Source organism: Chlamydotis macqueenii, chromosome 3, assembly GCF_036417535.1.
Source record: "Chlamydotis macqueenii isolate bChlMac1 chromosome 3, bChlMac1.mat, whole genome shotgun sequence".
NCBI lineage: Eukaryota > Metazoa > Chordata > Aves > Otidiformes > Otididae > Chlamydotis > Chlamydotis macqueenii.
Window position 1 is genome coordinate 96,637,826 of NC_141558.1, and position 23,580 is coordinate 96,661,405.

Here is a 23,580-nt window from a genome sequence, read left to right on the forward strand (position 1 = left end):
CAAGACCCCACATAATCAAAACAAGTAATACTAGTGGCTTTAAATCTGTTACAACTGATCAAGAGAAAAATATGTAAGGGCATTAAATGAAACAGAATACTAAAATTTACCACATGCATACTCCCCCACTTACTTACGATCTTCATGATGAAGTGCTCTTCAAAAGACTTTTTTCCCTTAATATTCCTATATGTTACAAATAAAAGTAAAAATATGGCAGCTAATTATGGTTATTTGTTGCTTGTACCAGTTTAGCAGGACAAATCACTTATATTTCATGAAAACTTTTGAATTATTTTCCTTTAAAATTATAAGGAGATATCTGACATTGAAATTAGTGGAAAAACAAAGCAAATAGACCTGAGTACAAAACCAATAAAATAAAAATGAAAAATTACTGTAAAATTACTGCTGATTTTTTAAAAACCTGACAATGTTGATGACACTTTGAAGATTATTTGCAATGTTTTACTAACACACATAAACTATTCAAACCTGGAAGTGTTACTTAAATGATATTACTGATGACTTTGGTGGTGTACTGACTCTGATTTTTAAAGGTAATAGTCAGCTCTCATAGACTGAGATTTTTGGACATGGAGCTTCGTATGGTTAACAGCCCCATTGTACTTTTTTTTTTTTTTTTCCCCTCTCCAAACAAATGCATGTAGAATTTGATGGAAGATGTTAAAATGATAAGGCTCTGAGCAACCTGATCTGTTTGGAGATGTCCCTGCTCCTTGCAGGGGGGTTGGACTAGATGACCTTTGAAGGTCCCTTCCAACCCTAACCATTCTATGATTCTATGATTCTAAAATGAGCATTTCTTAATCTCATTCTTTCATGAGGTCCCTGCTACTGAACATTACAATTTAACGAGGAGCATGACTACTTGAATATTTTACCATTTCAATGAGTAAATCAAGCAGAAGCTAAGTGTATAATTAGCAGTACAACATGCTTATCCAAAGGCTGAAAATTAAATGTGCTAAAAGATGAACACGGATTAATTATTATGATCTACATATGGTCACTGTTCTGTTACCTAAAGGCATAAATATTTCACCTGTAGTTACAGATTATTCACTGGCAGTACCACTCTCCTTTTCCTTCCAGGAGCACCATTACATCAATATTGCAATATCAGGTACTGATCTAAATCAGCATCACAGCTAAAATTTATGAACTGCTTTTAAGCTTTATCTCATGACATCAAATGGGAGCTATGCATTAACACTAGGAAAAAGTGACAAAGCTATGCCAATTAAAAGGCATCTATAAATCTGCACTGAGAATTTTGTAATTATCTCTGAAAGTCAGTCCAGCTGATCACCACTTGATTTAGAACGTGACTTGTGTTCCTCTAAAAATTCTTGAAAAGCCTGTAGCACTCACTAAGCACATTCTAATGTAGAACTCAAAAACTTTTCTTGGAGAAAATTTAGGTTCAGCAAAAGAAAATATTTTCTACATCCTGTTTTGTTCCTTGAATTTCACAGAAAAGGAAAAGGAATAATTTAAAAGTTATGGCCTTAAAAACTATTGAAATTAAATATTCAAAGGTCATAACTTTGCCTAAAAGCTACTTTTTCCTTTTAGTATTCCCTGCAATTTATTTCCTAAGTGTTCTAAAGTTTGAAAAAGGATAATCTGAGCCACAATGTTTTCTTCTGATTTTGAGTTTTTAGAATGGACTTTACTATGCGTGACTTTCTCCATTCATTCAATCATTTAGCATCCTCAAATCAACTCTGCAATTCAGCAGTAATAATTAAAAGCTACTGCTTGAAAGATAAACACGATGGCTATAATGGGAGATCTCATGCAATGACAACAGGCCTGGCAGGAGAATAAAAGCGTTCTGTTGGCTCATTTAAATACAGCACAAATACAGGCTGGGTGGAGAATGGATTGAGAGCAGCCCTGAGGAGAAGGACTTGGGAGTAATGGTGGATGTAAAGCTGGACATGAGCTGGCAATGTGCACTTGCAGCCCAGAAGGCAAATCATCCTGGGCTGCATCAAAAGAAGTGTGGCCAGCAGGTCGAGGGAGGTGATCCTTCCCCTCTACTCTGCTCTCATGAGATCCCACCTGGAGTACTGCGTCCAGCTCTGGGGCCCCCAACATAAGGTCATAAGGACCTGGTGGAGAGAGTCCAGAGGAGGGCCACAAAGAGGATCAGAGGGCAGGAGGACCTCTCCTACAAGGACAGGCTGAGAGAGCTGGGGCTGTTCAGCCTGGAGAAGAGAAGGCTCCAGGGAGACCTCACAGCGGCCTTCCAGTACCTCAAGGGAGCTTATAAGAAAGACAGGGAGAAACTCTTCAGCAGGGCCTTTTGTAACAGGACAAGGGGTGATGGTTTTAAAATAGAGGGAGGTAGATTCTGACCGGATATAAGGAAAAATTTTTTACACTGAGGGTAGTGGAACAGTGGAACAGGTTGCCCAGAGAGGTAGTGGATGCCCCATTCCTGGAAACATTCAAGGCCAGGTCGGATGAGGCTCTGAGCAACCCGATCTGGTTGCAGATGTCCCTGCTCCTTGCAGGGAGGTTGGACTGGATGACCTTTAAAGGTCCCTTCCAAACTATTCTATGATTCTATGACTCCAGTTCAAGGCCCTGCTTCAAAGAATGAAAATTCAAGGCCCAGTCTTTCTTTACATAAAACACAAAACCAAGTTAATGGACACTTTTTGCCTACATTAAGATTGCTGGATCACACACAGAAGCACAGACAATTGCATACCAGCCTAAGAAACAGACCTGACAAGAAAGGTTTGTTTTGGCCTTCAGATCTTTTAATCAGTGCGTCTGATGACCCAGGACTGTGGAGTCAGAAACTGGGATGTTTCAAAACACTGTCACTGGAGAACACTGCCTTTAGCATGCATTCACTCAGAATACCATCATAAAGATAATTTTCTTAGCTGTACTTTGATCAAAACACTGATCACCGTGCCTCTCTTCTGTGTCAAACATAATTAAACAATTTAAATTTAACATTTGTGGTCTTTCTTTGCTATAATCTCAGACTACTTGTCTCTCTTTGACAGTTGGTATCAGTGCCAGCTTCAGCTACCTTCTGTTACAACTAGAGTCAGAAACTTTGCTGTTCTGCCTCATCTCCCGTTGCTCTTCAATTTGTCTCTGTCCCCCTGTTATCTCACCTTATAAGATGACCTCAGGTTACAAGGATCATCTTGCTGGCTCTGTCATGCACTGAAATCTTAGCCCAAGGTGCTCAGAACCATTTTCATAATGGTAATGTAAGCATTTTTTTCTACTGTTAATAAGAGAGTAAGCAGCTCTGGTTTAGCACAATGGAATTCTGTTTTTAGCTTTTTCATTCTTAACTAAGAAAACTGACCTTATTTAAGGGTTTCCTCTTTGCACAGCTACCTACAATGCCCAGTTTGCTAGCTGACAGCTCACAAAACAATCACCATCCACAGAATGGAGAGGGAAAGTCTGATTATAATTTTTTTTAATAAAATGCCTTTTATTTATCTAGTTAGTTTGACACTTACATGTAATTCCAATTTTATACAGCTCTCGGAATTTTTGATTGTAACCTTCTCCTGGGACATAGTCTCCGAGGCCAATGGTGCTCAGGGAAATGAAACAAAAGTAAAAAGACTCCAAAAAATTCCAGTCGTCTTCCAGAACAGAAAATATTGCTGCTGGGATTAAGAAGAAGCACGAGACAGTGATGAACCCAAGGACTACAGCGTGGATGATTGCAACAACCTGCTTGGAGAAGCCCCAGCGAATGTGGAAATACAGTACAGGCCGCCTGGTGACATAGACAATGATGCGCTGTACCACTGCTGTCAGGAAAAGCAGTGTAAACGGGATCCCGATGACAGAGTAGATGATGCAGAAGGCCTTTCCCCCATCAGATAAAGGCACTGTGTGTCCATAACCTGGAACAAAGCAGAGGAGGCATAGGTTGAGCTAAAGCTGGGAGCTCACGTACCAATTTGATACTGATTATATTGTGTGAGGAAAAAAATCTGCTTACTATTGCTATTCTTCACAAATGCTGTTCAAAGGCCTGTTTTAAGCAGGCAAACAAAGCCTAAGTACCAGCAATAAGCAAGTAAAAATTTAAAAAAAATATTTTTATATTTCAAAATTGTGAACTTAACTGTATAAATGGTTATTTTGGAGAAGGAAGTAATGCCTAGTCAGGAGTGGGAGCCCATGCCAGGAAATCTTTGTCTTATTCTGGGTTTTCCTACTAACCTTTTTGTTAGCTTTACAAAGTGATGTAACTTCTTTTACCCACCTTGAAAAAAGGAATAATCCATACTTCAGAAAAATGTTCCTACATCTGCTTCGTAGCAAAACGCTCTAAGACTGTTTGCAAAAATCATTTAAATTACATAGAAGTTTTATCATCAGCATTCCACACTATATACTTCCATGCTTCTGCAAGGTGTTGAGACGATAATCCATCAAAGGTACCTTAAAGTAGAACAACCATTTTCACAGCAAAACTCCTGGGATCTAACCACTGTGGCTGGATTTTTGCCTAGTCATTTACAAGTAGCAGTATCAACAAGTGATATCTGTTCAGAGGACAGGGATGATCCACTGGTGAACAGGCTGGCTGACCACAGCCAGCAAACTCAACTCCACAAATGTGCACAGTCACACTCGTACCCAGCGCAAGCGGCTACGCTGCCAAAGCACATGCTGCCAGACAGCCTAGTTGTAAATGTAAATCACAGGCACAGAAAAGAACAGTAAATCCAGCATAAACCAGGAATGCTTTCTTTTGTTTGCCAAAAAAAAAAAAAAAAAAAGTATTTTGTTTTCACTGCAGCAAGGAAGAGGAAATCTCTTGAAATCTAGTTTGGGCAGTCTTGACACTGATATCATACCAAGAAAGTGCAGACAGACCCTAGAGATTCTGCAGCCCCAAATCTGCCAGCCCATTCAGGTTATGTTAGTGCTGTGCAACAAGGCATCTTCCAGAGCTACTGCAACTAGCTACCTTCAGGAGCCCAGGGAGAGCCCAGTGTGTACAGGGTTATGCTGCTTCTGACCTCTGAACTGGGCTCAGTCTGCACTTGCCCAGTCTGCCCTGTGTCGTGGTTTAACCTCAGTCGGCTAAGCACCACACAGCCGCTTGCTCATCCACCCCCTCCCCAGGGCTGGGGGAGAGAATTGGGAAGAAAAGGAAAACTCATGGGTTGAGAAAAAGACAGTTTACTAGGACAGCAAAGGAAGAAATAATAATGGTAATGTTATTAATAATAATAATGGACAATAAACTATATGAAACGAATGATACACAATTCTTCACTGCCTGACGACCTGACCACTGATACAGTCCGTTCAGAGAAGCAATCACAGAACAGAACCAAGAGCAATCTCGTAATCATGATTTCCAAAGAGGGAGAGACCACTGGCCACTGACCAACCCCCGCTTATATTCGGAGCATTGTATCTACAGTATGGAATACTTCCTTTGGCCAGTTTGGGTCAACCATACTGGCTATACCCTTCCCAGCTTCTTACACCTGCACATTAGCAAAACCTGGGAATCTGAAAAAAGTCCTTGATCTCTTACCAACAACTAAGAACATCAGTGTATTATCAACATTATCACATACCCAATCCTACTCTAAATCCAGAACACAGCAGCTACTAGGAAGAAAATTAGCTCCATCTCAGCTGAAACCAGGACACCTTGCCTGCTCGCCTGTGAAATCAGCTGCTCTGCAAGCCCCTTCAGGTTTTATATGAATATAAGAGATTTCCCCTCTACATCAATGAATTTAATGGTAGAGGCATTGCTCTTTTAAGTTTTCCAGCAGAGTAAGAAAAGGAAGTGTTATTTTTATTTAAGATGCACAGAGACACTTCCAGACAATGAAAGACGGGCAAAACATCTTAACATTACAAAGTCCAAAGTCTTAGAGAAGAGCAAGCATGAGGTGCAGTTTCTCTGTGTTAGCTAACCCAACAGGAAACTTCAGTTGTATTTGAAATTTAATGACATTATGAATAATTTACCCAAGCTCAGTCTTTTGAACCTCAAAAAATCATATTAATTAATGGCTTTTTTCCTTGATCACCTTCTGTTTGCTTTATCTGCTTTGAGATAAGAGAACTGGAGCTGCACTGAGCACACCAGACACAGCGGAATCAGATTTATGATTCCTTGTGTTCTACTCCATCCCGAATAATGCTGGACATTTGGCTGGCATTTCTGACTACCACTGAGCTGACACTTTCTTGGCCCCATCTACCAGAACCCCAGGATCTTGCCCCTCAGAGGTATCTGAGGATCCACTAGTACAGATTCCATCACTTCATATGTGAAACTATGACTGGTTTTGCTGTGTGAATGACTTAACATTTTATCTGCACTCACTTTCAAATGCCATTTTATTGTCCAGTTGTCCTGTGGCTTTTCTATCATCCTTACTTGCCTTAAATAATATTGTGCCTGTAGCAAACTTTATTTCTTCCCTCTTCCACGTCATTTACAAACACATTGAACAGCACAAGCCCCAACATAGGCCTCCAAGGAACAACCTTTGTGATATTCCCCTACTTCAAGAACCAACCATTTTCTCCCACTCTTTTCTATCTTTCCCTATCTCGCATCCACATGAGGACCAGCCTCAGTTGCTTAGTTTTCCTAAAAGCATTTTGTGGCAGACAATCAACTCCAAGTCTGGAAGAGAAAAAAACATGCATGTTTTGAGTAGATCATAGGGTATCTAAAACTGACCTATGTGACACAAACACAAAAAAGGCACCTGCAATGCTCTGTGTTTTCAGTAAAGCAAAACTAGAGGTGTATTATTTGAGTAAGATGCAGATCAGACCTCATCTGGACTTATCTACCTCATTCTGTATATCCATGCTTAAAGAATTAATTCACACTGGATGAAGAGCAGAGAAAGGTTACTGAAGCCATCTGGGGAAGAAAGACTATTTTATGAGAGGAAGATAAAAGCGGTTGGCTTCCTGAGCACAGCTGAATGGAGGCTGAAAAGTGATATAGTATCTCCCTTTTAATGCATCAGTGTACAAGTACTACCAAGGGAAAAGAAATGCTTTAGATGAAGAATAATATTGCCACAAAAACAAATAGCTTAGATGTAGCATGAATAAATTTAGTCTAGAAATTAGAAAAAGGTTTTTAAGCTTCAGAGACATTTTTGGAGCATCCATCCACTTTCAGTACTGGGGAAAGAACCCAGCTATGTTTAAAATGGAGCCTGATGAAGCTTGATAGCTTGATGGAAGATGCAATATCATGAGGCTACACATGACAAGCAGAAATTGAGCTTGCAGACCTAGAAAGTCCCTTGCAAGTTCCAGGTTTCTAAATTTAACATATCTTTGTACAGTACAATTAATCCAAGCTTCCATTAATTTAAGCCCAAACATCTGCATCATGCATACAAAAAAACCAACCAACCAAACCAAAAAAACCCCAACAAACAAAAAAAAACCTGACACATTTGTCAGTTCATTCTGCACAAAGCAGGTTGACGGGGATTTAATTCCAGCCTCTGTGCTGACCCAGGCAGCAATCAGCTCATTTCTTGTTGAGGAGGGGTTCTGTCATCTCTCCAATACTTCTCTCATAATTCCTCCTGAAGGACAGTCATTATCCTTCCAGGTGCTACACAGTATGCACTCAGACACAGAGGAAGGTGTAGAATAAGAAAGACTTTACAACAAGGTTTTATTAAACAAGGTACTCAGACTAGCCTGCCTGGTTAACCCTTACAGAATTTTTCCCAATTCACAGAATTAGTTGAGATACCTGAAGCACACCCTACCTTCTAAGATCTGCTCTGCCATTCTGGTGATACTGTCGTATCACTTACGGGATAGCTGAGGGGATTGTGTATCTGCTCCTCAGCTAACAATTACAGAAACTGTAAAACTAAAGAGCATTGACAGTTTCAGACTGAGGAGAGAATATATGCTCCACTCAAACAGCATCAGCAAGAGGATGACACCTTCCAAAAACAATGGATGAGTGATCAATGTTTGCTTGCTACCCAGGATACAGAGTCACTACTTGGGAATAATTATATCAAAAAGCTTGAGCTAGAACAGTCACAATTTATGAGGCTATGGCAAGTGGTGAGAAGAAAGATCCATATTTTTTCCCAGTATGAAATTGCTTTTACGTTACTTTTTCTAACAATGCCTATAATCATAGTCATCACTGTACAAAAGCCATTAAAAAAACCCAACACAGCCATACATTAAAAGAGAGGAAATAACAAATCCAGGGCAGTAGATACTCCATGTCTGCTTTCAGACACTCACGCTCTATTGCCTCCCATCTCTGCTCCTGCACCTGCTTGTAGCTTCTTTGTACTGTAACCTCTTCAGGGAAAATCCCTTCCATAATCCCTCTGTAAAGTGCCTAGCACATGCTAGTTCTACATAAATAATAGGTAATAAAACGTATGTTGATTTGCCTTTTTCAGTGGAAACCATCATGTTCAAAAGCATTATAATTGCAATCCTAAAATATTCTTTTTGTTATGAGAAAAGGATGCTCACCAAAAGGGGGCTACTTATGAAGACATTTCTTTATTCTATCAAGGAGACTTGCTCTGGGTGACTAGAATTAAGTTGTCCATTGTAGCATAACTGATGACTATATTACTCATTATGAAGACATAAAATTTACTGAATGCTGTATTTTCATATGTATAATGCAAAGATCAGATAACAATCACTCATTTAAAAGCACTGACCTTTGAAAAACCAAACCCTTAGATAGGGAAGCAAAGGGACAGCAGAGATAAAAGGATATTGCTCACATATAATGTCTTCTATTGTCTATTTATAGCTTAGATGTACCATTCCTTCAAGAAAGCTCACAGAAAAAAACATGTGCAAGACCAGCAAGGTTTGTCAGATTAAGTTAGATCAATGCTCCATCTAGCTCAGTGTCTTGAAACAGACCATATTAGATTGATCATACAAAGAGCAAAACCCCACAAGATGTGAACAGAACTGAAATCCAGCTGTCTAGATACGGGGATTTTTTCCATAAAAGTCATCTACTCTTTACGATTGGGAGAACTTCTGCTGTTTTAAATTTACATAAATATACAAAATGTCTTTATCTGTTTTAATGTAATTTTGAATGTCATCATATTCCACAAAAATGCTTATTTAAAAAATAATTTTAAATGCTTAAATCTTTTTACATTGATCTTGGTGCTGTGAGTTATACAGGTCAATTACGCGTTCAATAAAATATTTACTCTTCCATTTACTGTCTTTCAAGTTAGTCTTTTGCTCTTATACCTTTCTAAAAAGGCTTGTTCATCACCTTTCTATACTTTTCAGTGGTTTGTATCCCGTTTGTGCAAGTTCCTCTTTTAGTTCTCTTCTCTTCTGTCCTACTTGTGTCTAATTGTTCCTGTTAGATCACATTGTAGACAACTATGTAGAATTGATCATCGTATTCCAGGTAAGATATATTTTCTCCCTCCGTTTTTATATACCAGTACACTTTGTTTTCCAGAGTCTCTAGGTAGCTTACAACAATGTTCAACTCATAACAGCCTGCGTCAAACTCAGCACCGCATATGAGCACTTCACACTACTCTTCCACCCTGTGTTAGCTTGGCACTTGTTGGCACTAGGTGTTTTCTCCTTTCACTCTTCTCAGATACTGCTTTGACCAGCCTAAGCAGTTCTGTATCACCAGTGCTTTGTCTCTTCATAGTTCAGTTCCTCCTGTAGCTCATTAATTGGTCTTCTCTCTGTAAAGAAACAGTGGTCCTCTTACAGGTCTTTTGGGACCCTGAATTGAGTATTTAGCGCCAGAGGTGCTACAATTCTGTGTTGTGATAACCCAGCCTGGACTTCCACACAGAAGTCCTCAGAGGCTGCCCTGAAGGGTGCATGTTTGAATGTCATAAATGGATCTGACATCAGGTGAGGCAAGCAACAGGCAAACAGAGGTGCCACAGCCCTTGGAAAGTTTCCCCCAGACAGTGTCTTGCAGGCTATGGCGATGAAGCCTGAAAGCTGTGGATATAGATTGCAGCACTGGCTCTTTCTCTTGCCCCCCCGTTATACTCCCAGGGCATCGGCTGTTCATGATTGCTCTCATGAGCTGGTCCCAAGAACAGGGACCATCATCCACAGCATTAAAGCTCACTGCTCTCTCTTAATGAATTAAACAGTCAATGGTTTTGTGTTGTCTTTTTTGTCCTGCCAAGTGCTCTTCTCCCTCTGTCCTACCACAGGTTTTGTCAAACGAATGCTCCCTCAGGTCCCCCTAACCCCAAGTGACCTGTTGCAACATCACCAGCCCTATGTGGCACCACGGAGTTTCTCAGGGCAGGGAGGGGGTTATCTTCAGCACATCCAGGGTCCTCCCCAACACATCCATTCAGATGGGGCAGTCAGAAACACAACCCCAAGGTGGAGGCACAACACAACAAACGTGCTCATCCCTTTACTGGTCTGAGTCAGTGTCCCTAAGACACTGAAGTTAGCCCTTTAAAGTCTGGTCATAATCTCAAAATGCACCAAGAGATGAAGCGAATCATGTGCTATGTATTAAAGTTTAGTAAAAATCTTTCATTCTTCCCAATAACAGCATGACTCACTGGAATAGGATTATGATGAAGATCAATTATAAGATTCACATAATTTCTACACTGTTGTTTTTATAAACCTGTGACATTTTCCACTGTGTTTAACTGTGAAATACATCCTTCTTCATAACTGGTCTATTATCTTCTAAGATAAAAAGAGAATGTCAGGTGATGGTAGATCCATGTGGCAAGAGATCACAAGTAAGTCTGAAGTATTTTTTCTATTGCAACAAAGAGCATAGCAGCAACCAAAGTGATCAGAAACTTGCCCTACAGAGTTCAAACCAACAATATTATGATTGAAGTAGCTCATTAGGAAGTTTATGTTAAGTACAGCAGCTGACTGGGCCATAAATTTGCAGCAAAAGGTCACCTACCATACAGAACGAAATAAATTTGAAAATTTATGCTATGTTACGCAGCACATCTACACATGTCAAAGTATCTGCTCAGAATCCAACTCTTTCAGGAAAAGTATTTTGCTTTTACTGTTTCTATAGGATACGCACTGGGAAGGACCAGCTTTAAAAGATGGCTGATAGGCTAAAACCAGCCTTTCAACACACCATTGCACATAAGCCTTTCTTCCCTGCAATACAGATAGAAAAAAAAAGAATGTAAAGGACTGTAAACAGACAGGAAAACTAGTCCATAACTAAAACAGTAGCATTCTGCTGCTAGAAAAGACTTTTCAGAACTCTTAGTCAGAGGTTTGAGGCACAGCAATATCATTAAAACAAGACATTAAACCGGAGTTACATGTTAAAAAGTGGTAAAAATTAAAAGTTCACCAACATAGTTTTATTAAACAAACCTGAGAACTTTGATTTCCAGCCAGGCTAAGATAAGCAACCGTATATGGCAGAAAGAAGATCTGTTCTATAACTCGCATTGTAAAAATTTTTTTCCTAATTTCTAATCTAAATCTACCCCCCTCTATTTTAAAACCATTACCTCTCGTCCTATTGCAACAGGCCCTACTGAACAGCCTCTCCCCATCTTTCTTGTAGGCCCTTTTGAGGTACTGGAAGACTGATAGAACACTGGAACAGGTTGCCCAGAAAGGTGGTGGAGGCCCCATCTCTGGAAACGTTCAAGGCCAGGCTGGATGAGGCTCTGAGCAACCTGACCTAGTCAGGGATGTCCCTGCTCCTTGCAGGGGGGTTGGACTAGATGACCGTTGAAGGTCCCTTCCAACCCTAACCATTCTATGATTCTATGATCTGCCACACCCATTCCTGCACAGGAAGCAATATTTCACCTGCCCAAAGAAACTGCATCCACAGATGCTGGGAAAAGGGGATGCTGATGAATGAAACTGGGGAAAATGTTTGTATGAGGACAAGGGATACTCCCACACTATTTATGTGAACACACTGAGATAAACAGCTTGCTTTATGGTCTTATACTTGGTGTTATTTAAGCTGCCCAAGGATTTGTACCAGTGCTGGCAAAACACTGATGTTCAGCTCATGTTCTGACTACTATGATCTGGGTCAGCCTAAATAACTGGTGTGACAGTGGATATAGCCATATATTAACATGTAACATCCACATTCAGAAAGCGCGGTGAGTATTAATAACAGATAAATAAATAAATAAATAAATAGACCAAATATCTCATGCTAGAAGCAGAGGAGTAATGATTCCAATTTCCTACTGAGTACATTCTTAGCCCTCTGAAAAGTTACCCCCTTTCCTGCTATGAGGCCAATCCCACTCCATGCCTCCTCTGGGAGTCCCATATGAAGAGACAGCAAAAGCTCTTACTGTCCTGGACTCATGCACAGGGCACCTCTGGAGGAAAATCACTTCTATAGAAATAAAATAAATAATTACCCATATAAAAATACATTAAAAATTCCATATTTAACAAATAATTTGTGTATAATATTTTAAAATAAATGTAATAACTAAACTAAAATACATATGAAAGTATTTCATATATCTCATAATAAATATCACTATTGTTTTTATTCTTTTCAGTTATTGTATACTTATTGTGCTACCAAAACAGAATAAAAATTTTTCCTTGCCCTCAAAACGTACAACTTCAGTATAAAATATAAGGCAGCCAGTGAACACACATGGAAAGGCGAAAAAGAAGGAGATGATACTGGGCAGTGTGTGACAACGGCATCATCACTATTTAACCTACCCTTTCAGATGTTTATATACATTGATGAGCTCCCCTAGAGCCTTCTCTTCTCCAGGCTGAACAGTCCCAGTCTCTCCCACCCCTCATAGGAGAGACATTCCAGTCTCATCATCTTGGTGGCCCTTCACTGGACTCTCAATCTTTTTTGTGGTGGGGAGCCCAAAACTGGATCCAGCACTCCCGGTGTGTCCCCACCAGCGCTGGGCAGAGGGGAAGGATCACCTCACTCGACCTGCTGCCAACACTCCTAATGCAGCCCAGGGTACCATTAGCCCTCTTTGCTGCCAGGGCATGTTGCTGGCTCTCCTTTGGCCATTAATTATGCAACGAAAACTGAAAGTGCATTAGGTCTTTCAGATGAGTTTAACAATCGGAACCAGAATAAAACCACACATTGTGTAACTATTTATTTTCTTAACTACAGAAAAATTACAGTACCATTTGTTTACAACAAGAACTCCTGTATCATTTTTGCTATTGTAAGTCCCCTTCAATTTTCTAGAGTGATATATGCTGTCCCCTTCTGCAGCTTAGCAGTTCTGGGAACTCCCAAGTTCCAAAAAAAAAAAAAAAACATTTTATAATTCCAAAATTATGGCATGGAAATCCTTACATAATTCATATTTACCATTAACCCATTTCTATGGTCTCCAAAGAATATGCTTTTTTTTTTCCAGCTAGGAAATGTGTTAAGATGGCTGTTCCCTTTGTTCCAGCCTAGCTGCCAATGCTGGAGATGGTCCGTTTGAGGAGAAATTTCTGTATCCTGTACTATATTAAGGTTGCTGTGCACTTTTATGTATAAATGTGAGATATAGGAGATGAGAACATTGATGTCATGGCCTGGGCACATCTTTCCAATTCCATTTTTCTTCTGTACCAATTATGCAGCAGTAAGAACTGTTGTCACATTAAATACTCAGGAAAAATGACAATAAAACACAAATAACCATGTATTTCTCTCTTCAAATTCTGACATACTTTCATATGAGTTATTATAAATATTTTCTCTCATGTAAAGATTAAAATATCAACATGTCTTTTCAAACTAGGAAAAAAAAAACCCACGTTCTTTAAGACTGATGAAAAATAGTTTTGCTTTGCTTCACCTGTAAGTTAGCTGCTCTCATGATCCACAAACACTAATATAAAAATGAGTGTTAAAAACATTTTTCAATCAACTCTGAGTGACAAAACATAAAGCATTACAAGTACCCTGTTGTCATTTCAATCAGCATGAGAAAAGCTGCAGTCAGTGCAGGGGGATTCCTGGAAATTATATATTTATAGATGGTAATTTTCCATTTTTAAAACGTGACCATTTTTTATACTCTTCACACCCCACAGAGGCAGTAGGAGAAATTACAACATGTCATGATGAAGAAAATGTTTTTGGATTGTTGGGCTTGTCAGCAAAACTAGTCCTTTAAAAACATGAAAATAGTTTGGTTGCAACAGGAGCGGAGATCTTATTCTAAAAACCTCATCTAAATGTAATGGAAAAAAAAAGCAACATTTGATCATAATACTTAAAGGACCAAGTATCTGCCAACTCCTGCCCAGAACCAGTAATTTTTACTATTGGAATATAAAGTATAGCAACAGTAAAAATAAATGGGGGAAAAAAACCAAACAAACAAGCAAACAAAAAAGGATTGCATAGTCACCTTGCTCACATTAGTATTGCAGCACAGTAAATGTGGGTCAGTAGAGTGGAATACTTGGGAGCATGGACCTAAATTCATCACCATATTTAGGGAAGCCAGAGTTTACTTCAGATTTGCTCTACTCTGTTCACAAAGACTGGAGGCCCGCTAATAGCTGAGGTGTGACTCGCTGCTCTCCAAGAGTGCCTGTTTCAGGCTGTTCAATTAAAAAGAAGTTCAATCTGCATGCTCCAAAACTGCTCCACAAGCGTGAACCAAAAGTGGGAAGTGGGAATGATCTGAGATTTGTTTCAGCAGTGCACTCTTGATCTGAATCAAAACACTGCTGCAGGCCCAAGAAATCTAGCAGACTTCAGCTGCCTTCAGAATTTGAAATTGAAGTTAAGAACACTTCTCTAGCATCAGCTCCTGCACTCATGTTCAGCGGGGCTATGCCAGAGTGCCTTAAAAGCACAGTTCCCTACATGTGAAATGTTTACACTTCTCTGAAATTGAAAGATTTTTTTGTGGGGAAGTCTTTCACTTGCAGTTTCTGAATTGCCATCATGACTCAACAAGATTAACGATGACAGTATTAGCAGTCTGTGAAGCTACCTGAACCACAGGTCTCTTGAGAACATACAAAGATGCTCCATGAAGTGAAGGGAAACTAGATATAACTCTGGGCCAAAACAAACAAATGCTATTTTTTTTCTAATTCTGACTCAGATATTCTATGCTTCCTTTCATCAAGAAAGTTCACCCATGTCTCACTTAACACCACCATGCAAGGCAATGCACGCCACATGCCAAGACTACAGCCCGATGCATATCCTGAACGGCTGGCAAGCAACAACACTTTGACCATTTACAGTGACTGCTGTTTTAGACAGAATTTACCCACAGTTACTATTTAATGAAGTGAAAAACAGTGATGCTAATGATGAAGTAATTCCCATATGAGCAGTTAAGATCCATACGGGGGGGTTACAAGGAAGTGCTCAGTACAGATACTGCAGAGTAGAAGGATGTGTTGTGCAGCACAACGGTAGATGGAATCCACTGCACAAGAACCAAATGCAGACAAAAAAGTACAGAAATTAGTATGCCCCTCCCACATCTGAGATGATTATTAGCAAGTACTTGGTGCAATACTATCTCTTCTCAGCAAAGGTACTGGAGAGAAATACAACTCAAAAGAGAATAACTTTAAGTGGAAAACGATAGCAATCTTTCATGCCACTGCCCGACACCAGATCTTGCTAATCCTGCCGGGATACATTACATACGAGTAAAGCAGACATATCAACCCAAGGGAAGCGTTAGACCCTTCCAGCACAGTCTACACAAAAGCACACATTGCTTGCCACCAAAAAGGGACCTACCATCTGTGCGACAAGGGTGGCAGGACTCCAGGTGAGGCACATACTCCATTCCAGGGCCATTAAAGGTGCCTCTAGAAAGGACATGCTCTCTGCAGGAAGAGCTTGGGTTCACCAGGCACTCAGCTGGCAAAGTCTTCCCACTTATCCTGCAAGATAGCCTGCCCTATTGCTACAGGCCCTGCTAAAAAGTTTCTCCCCATCTTTCTTAGAAGCCCCCTTTAGGTACTGGAAGGCAAAAATAAGGCCTCTCCAAAGCCTTCTTTTCTCTGGGCTGAACAGCCCCAGCTCTCTCAGCCTGTCCTTGTAGGAGAGGTCCTCCAGCCCTCTGATCCTCTCCGTGGCCTTCCTCTGGACTCTCTCCAACAGGTCCACGACCTTATGTTGGGGGCCCCAGAGCTGAACGCAGTTCTCCAGGTGGGATCTCATGAGAGCAGAGGGGGAGAATCACCTCCCTCGACCTGCTGGCCACACTTCTTTTGATGCAGCCCAGGATATGGCAGGCCTTCCAAGCTGTGAGCACACATTGACGGCTCATGTCTAGCTTTTCACCCACCAGTACCCCCAAGTCTTTCTCGGCAGGGCTGCACTCAATCCCTTCATCCCTCAGCCTGTATTGATACCAGGGGTTGTCCCAACCCATGTGCAGGACCTTGCACTTGGCCTTGTTGAACCTCATGAAGTTCGCATAGGCCCACTTCTTGAGCTTGTCCAGGTCCCTCTGGATGGCATTCTGTCCCTCAGGCATGCTGACTCACCACTCAGCTTGGTGTCATCTGCAAACGTGCTGAGGGTGCACTCAATCCCTCTATATCATTGATGAAGATGTTAAATAGTACTGGTCCCAGTATGGACCCTTGAGGGACACTACTTGTTACCAACCTTCATCTGGACATTGAGCCATTGAACACTACCCTCTGGATGCAACCACCCAGCTAATTCCTCATCCACCAAACAGTTTACCCATTGAATCCATAACTCTCCGATTTAGAAAGAAGGATGTTGTGGGGGACTGTGTCAAAAGCCTTACAGAAGTCCAGGTAGACAACAGCCGTAGCTCTTCCCTTGTCCACTGATCTAGTCACTCCATCATAGAAGACCACTAGGTTTGTCAGGAAGGACTTGCTGGTGGTGAAGCCATGCTGGCTATCTTGAACAACCTCCCTGTCCTCCATGTGCCTCAGCATAGCTTCTAGGAGGATCTGTTACAGATGATAGTCAAGAGATAAGCATGCATTTCTGGGTTTACTTTTGGGGTTTTTGTTGGTGGCAGTGTTTTTTCATGTTAACAGTACTTTTTTTTAAACCTGAAGTCTTCATATTTGAATTTGGTTCCTCTAAGTGTTGTCATGGCTTTAAGACCCTATGGGGGTTAGACTGCAGTCAAACCAGGATCCATCTGGTGTTTGGATTTTTTTTCTCCCAAGAGACCTCTCAATAACAGCTCATTTTTAGAAATACCTATCCAAAACACAAACACAACATCTTTAGATCTGCCTCTAGCAAAGATTTAGCATAAGTAAAGAAAGCTCTATCTTGTTTCAACAGTTATTTTCCCTGTTATCTCAGACTCATTTTTCAGTGGAGGAAAAAAAAAAATGCAAATTTCAAAAGTCTGCTGAATCAAACCCAACCAGCAGGTCAAAAGCAAGGTGAGACTTCCTGAGGGCTCCTCTGAGAATTCATCCAGGAAAATTCCAATTATTCTTTTATTGGTTTACCTGTTTGCTAGACAACAGATGGTCAAAAATCTGTATCACCCCACCACGAGACTACTCTATTATGATTATTTCCTGACAGAACAAAGCTGTAAGTCTCAGAAACTTAATTTTGATAAAAGAGAAATACAAATGAGCTTTATTAGGAAATTTTTACTTGTAGTCCTCAGAAATGTTAGAAAACAAGACAAGGCTTTGTGCCGGTCTTTTGTTAAGGGTTTTTGCACTGTTATGTTTAGCAACACGTGTGCAGCAGCATTCCCAGAATAATACATTTTTTAAGCCACTGATCACCAAGATTAACATGCAATGAAAGAAACAGGTTCATTAAAAACTTTCTTAAGAACTTCAACACCAACTTCAAAGTATTAAAAGTGGTACAAGCCTTTCTGTAGTTCTTCCTAGGATTCACATTGTTAAATATTCAAAGTAGGAAAAAAATCTTAACATGGACTATGTTTTGGCTAAGAGACGAGGAAAGAGAAAATGACATTATTGACTAGATTTAGCCAGTAGCTTGTTCACAGAATCATAGAATCTTTAAGGTTGGAAAAGACCTCCAAGATCACCAAGTCCAACTACCAACCTAATACCACCATGTCCACTAAACCATGTCCCAAAGTGCCACGTCTACACGTTCTTTGAATATCTCCAGGGATGGTGACTCCATCACTTCCTTGGGCAGCCTGTTGCAGTGCCTGACCACTCTTTCAGCAAATAAATTTTTCCTAATATAATTTCTCATGTTAGTTTGGTAAAAAGCATGATGAGACTGTCACCTTGACTGCAGCATAAAGGTGATACGTCTTACACAACAGTAATACTTCCAGATTTTGTCTCTAGTTACGGCAGTCTGCACCTATGGAAACACTCATTTTAGCAGCTAAGACACATTTAGCATCTAACTGGCAGTGAAGCTGAGAGGATACATGTTTTCTGAACAGACTGGCAGAAGATGAAGCTTTTTCTTTCTGGAAAAGTTCTGGAACCATGGTTTCATTTCATGCTGCAACTTTCACTTTCACCACCTCCTCTAATTTTCCTGTAACACGTTTTAAAGTTCTACCAACTATTTCAGCCTTCTACCACTTGTTTATGCGTGCTGCACCACAGGGATGTGCCAGCTGCCACTGCTGAGCCCAGCACCTGTGCAGTATGGTACTCTGCTTAAAGCCTGGTGCAGTTTACTGGGAAGAGGTTTCTAAAAAATTGGTAATGATGTGCACCTGTTACTATCTCAAATAATGCACCTTGGGATTTGTCAAAAGCTTTGAATGTATTGCAGTGGCACTTACTGCAGTGCTTTAATCATGTGAAGAATATCTATCTAGTCTTGCTTAGTTATCATTTCTTGCACTGAAATGAGCCACAGTTGTTCTTCCTACCATCTGGGAATAAAAAGAAACAACAAGGTGCAAATTAGCATGCTTCCCACCTCCACTTCTGAAACAAAAATTGCTTTATTGCACTGTCAAAAAGAACAGAGCATGAAAACAGTGAACAGAACTGGTATTGTGGGCAGTACAGAATTACTACACATTAAAAATTAGGCCATTTCATGCTATAGAGTTAAAATCAAATCTATAAGCAGCATCTTTGCATTAAAATGCAACTTCACATGAAATAAAGCGTTATCTACTAGATACAGCAGGGGAATAGCAATTTATACTGCTAATCTTGTTATTGATCTAACATGCGGAACTCGGGAAAATTACAAGCATCAGCTCCCTTGTTTGGCAGAGGAAGAGACATAGTCCTTACCTGTCTTTGTAAGATACTTCAATATTTCATACATAAATCAAACATCATAATGTATTCGCATACAAATAAATCCTATTTCTGCCTTCTGTTTTAATAGCTCTTTCTCAGAAACATTAAGAATTCAACAGCACATAAAGCAAAACAGAAGCAAATCAGTTTAACACAAATAGCAAAAAATCACTAAATCAACTAACAAAAACACACAGAACCAAAGTGCATCAGTCTCCACTTTTATCCGTGGCATATTCCATCTGGAATATTCATTTTTTACTTAAAAATAGTAATTAAAAGAAATTAAGAGACAATATTTACACAAGGGCCAAAGTGAGATACTTTTTCAGATGAGAAGGCTCATTCTAAACTCTAAATCACTGTCCTAAATATGATCCTTGATGGTACTCTGCCATTTGAATACAACCTAGCTGAATATACTCACAGTTTCATGCTCAAAATAGAACATTAATCTGAAAGGCCCAGTGAGGAAATGCTTCAACTACTGTGAGAACTAGCTTACCGAACCATAAGCAAATTTTATAGATACACTAGTCCTATTGAATTATCCACATGTTTAGAACATCCTGTATAGCAAACACTAATTGTGGGAACCATAAACTTGATTAGTTACACTGGAATCAGGATACCCACGATAATCACAACCCTATGTCCTACCAATAAATAAAGGGAAAGGAAAAGAAAAATAAAAGAACAGCATTGCAGTTGCACATACTATATCTGTTCATAAGAGGATACAATGTAGATGGTTTTGCTTATCTAAAGAATTTATTAAGAACTAATTAGTGATGTAGCATTTCGAAAGGCAAGCTACGGATACGAGACATTTAGCCAGTAATGTAAAGACACAGAGCAACTTAAATGCTGTATGGTTTTCAAACACTATATTTTCTGTTTGGAGTAATGGCAATTTATTTTAAAATGGTGAACCTCTCTTCAGTTTGTAAGAGATAAACTCCCCCCCTCTTGATGGGACATCTGATTTTCCCAGTGAAAACATATAATTCTGACCTCTCAGGGACAGAATAAGATAGCCCTGTACATAGTGAAAGTATGCAATGTTACGTCAGTAGGACAATTCACCAAAAATGCTCCAACTGCCCAATCACAATTCCGGACCCACTACGTCAGTCAAAGACCATCAACACTGACCAGTGGTTTTGAATCCCATTTCCTTAAATCCCATTACATTAAGGTAGCACACATATTGGAAATGCTTAGCAATCACCCAGGCTGAAGATTGAATCGTACTAAGGTTTCTCATGTTCAGTACCCTCCTACCAGTGCTTGCACTGGCAAACCATGGCCAATATCAAAAAGGCTGGATCGATGCAACCTGTTACTCTAAGGAAAGCGGGATCCTCTAAGTGGCATCTCTCAGACCTCAGTAAAAAGGGAGGGGGAATGTAAAATGGTTGGTAATTTCAAAACAAAGGCCTAGCATTGAAGAGCCTGGGAAGCAATGTGAAAATTGATAGATAACAACTTTTCAAGGGAAGATCTTCTTTGCAAGTGTCTAGCCCTACGAACGCATCCAGTGTCTTGTAACTGTCAATGACTAGAATTTGTAAACTAGTTACAGTAACTAAACACAACAGTGGGACTGCATTACTTCCTTACTAGTTTAAAAAACTATGTAGTTTACCACATAACACTAGTTACCCAGTGGGAAAAAATAAAGTTCCCCTTCAGGTGTGCGTACCTGAGGTATACCGGATAGAAATATTTTAGCGGTGGCATCTGTTTAATAAGAGGACTCCTGTTAAATTCTTCCAGTTTTGCTAGCTGTCATTTTAATCCCGCTTGAAATAATGCTCCTTTATAAGGGACAGCCAGCAACTGTCAGATACATTATAATTACAGGAAACATGTTCTTATGTTGCCAGCTCCTTTCTTACCTCTGTTGTTAATTTGGCTGTGCATTTTTGATTCTTTCTGTGCTTTCACTAAATTGTTACATGAAATGTCTAATCTAATCCCAGAGTTACTGCTGAGAAAGAAGATCCTTTTCTCTATGTGGGTCTACCCTCTTGCACTGGTTGTAGTTTACCTGACTGCAATAACTCAGAGCAAACTGACCCAGCAGAAAGTGAATACGTTTCTTCCAGTCTGATAAGCTGACGTGGCTTACTGTTGTAATCCATCAGGCAACAGTCCTAGCACAGGGAATAAGGTTGGACCACAGGGTGGGAATCGGGAGTCCAAGACATCTTCCTTCCACTGGCAGAGCTGTTAGGTAGGCTCAGCCCATTTTGTTTTACATCACCCTGAGCAAATATTTTACTAGGTATGAGGAGAGGCAACCAGCCTGCTAAAGCTGAGCAAACACTGCCTTCTTCCCACAAAGGCTGCTCACACACTTGGTAAGTTATGTGGGCTGTATTAACTGGTGTTTAGTTTGTTTTCTACACACAGTACACAACAGAATTTCCTAGAAGGGAGTGGCAATATTTCTGGAGTCTCTACTGAAGGAAAGATACAGAAATCTGTATTGAACACTTTGATATGGCTTCTCTATCAAAGTCCCTATTCAAGTAGTTGCAATTTCCCCTAATATTACTGAGCACAAAAACTATTACTACAGGAAAATAAAAAAAAAAAAAAGAATATTCAATGCAAAAAAATGAAAGCATGCTGAAGTACATGCACAGGATGGGAAATCACCTTACTGTACGGGAACACAGCCTAGCAGTGGGAGCAGAGAATTGCAAGACAAAATTCACAGGCTCCTATTCTCAACCATACTAATGGCTCTTACATGATCTTTCACAATTGATTCTCCTCTTTGTCTTTGTCCTGGTTCTGGCCAGGATAGAGTTAATATTTACCTGAGCTGGGTGGAGAACTGAAGCTGGTAGCCCCTATGGCTGGGATAGTTAACTAATTAGCTAACAGCTGGGGTTCATTTACCCAAATTAGCCAAAGGGATATTCCATCCCATCTGACATCATGCTCAATGTATAAGTAAGGAGGGTGCTGAAGGGAGTCTCCCTGCTACTTGGAAGAAACTAGGTGTGGAAGATCTGTTGTAAGCTATTATACTGTATTTGTATTCCATCACTGTGTTGTTTTCTTCTGTCATTACTGTTAAATTTACTTTTTGTTCAATCTCAACCCATGTGTTTGGTTTTTTTCCTTCTGGTTTTCTTTTGTTTACCAAATCTCCTCCTATTCTCTCGGAGAGTGGGGGGAGTGAGGGAGAGACTGTGTAGTCTGGTCCCCATTGGGGCTGAACTACGACAGTCTTAGTTCATCCTTTTGCAAAATGCATATGGAAATATCACTTTAATCTCACATGATGCAGAACATAATAAAAATGCTCTAATCAGTAAAGCAGGTCCTGGTACGTGCATGCTTCTCACAAAGGTGAGAGATTATCACTATCTCCCTCATGGCATCTAAGGAGATGTTATAATGCAAGGCTAAAACCTGGGACTCAAACTCCCGTTGGAGATGTTGAGAGAGTTTCTATCTTTTGCTTTGTTTGAGATTCATGGCTAATAATAACTCCTAGTGTAAATGACATTTTCCTCAAAGCAGCATACAAAATTCTGTCAGGTGGCAATTACCCCTAGAAAGCATGAGCTGAACATTCAGCTGGCTTCACTTAGAACAAACAGCTGCACTAAAAGATATGACTGAAAGATAAAGACTTATCTTTGTACTATAGATAGGCAGAACATAAATGCCTAATAACTTCAATAATTAACTAAGGCGGGAATTTGCCCTTAGATTTCCTCTTTTCTTATCAACAGGAATTGTTGACTCATGCAATGTAACATCATGTAGCGATGTTTGCTTGCCCCACTGGAGTTACAGCAGTGGACCAGAAGCCAGGTTGGGGGCCTGGACTTCTCAACAGATGTGCAAATGCACACAGGTAAATTAAACAATCTCTTAGCCTCACATAAAACAGCTTCAATTCCAACTATTAGCCATTCAAATTATTTACAGCCTTCAGCAGTCATTTCTGTGCATCACTCTTAGCTTACAGTAGCTAGGACTTTCAAACAATAACACGATACATCTTTGATCCTTAGTCATTTTTGCTATACTGCTGAATCAGCATTCCAATACTAAATAAAAATATAGCCATGAAAATAAGTAACTAGACATGCTGTGAAGTGTTTAAAATTTAATTGCCCATTAGTAAATCATACAGCCTAGAGCTTCCAAAACTCTACAAGAGACTGAAGTTCCCTGGTTTGCTTTAAGGTTTTCTAATTTCCTTTAGGCTGTAGGCTTCAAAGGGAAAGGTCTGTGCCTTTCTTGTACAGCACGCAGTTGGGTGAA

At 40.0% G+C, this 23,580-nt stretch overlaps 1 protein-coding gene across 1 annotated transcript in view; it reads right to left on the bottom strand.

Moving 5' to 3' along the window:
- Positions 1-23,580, bottom strand: part of KCNK1 (potassium two pore domain channel subfamily K member 1) — a 36,794-nt gene that overhangs the window by 2,837 nt on the left and 10,377 nt on the right. The window contains exon 2 of the mRNA XM_086745748.1: positions 3,528-3,923. Within this exon, the coding sequence (XP_086601874.1) occupies positions 3,528-3,923 (396 nt within the window). The remainder of the gene's footprint in view (positions 1-3,527; positions 3,924-23,580) is intronic.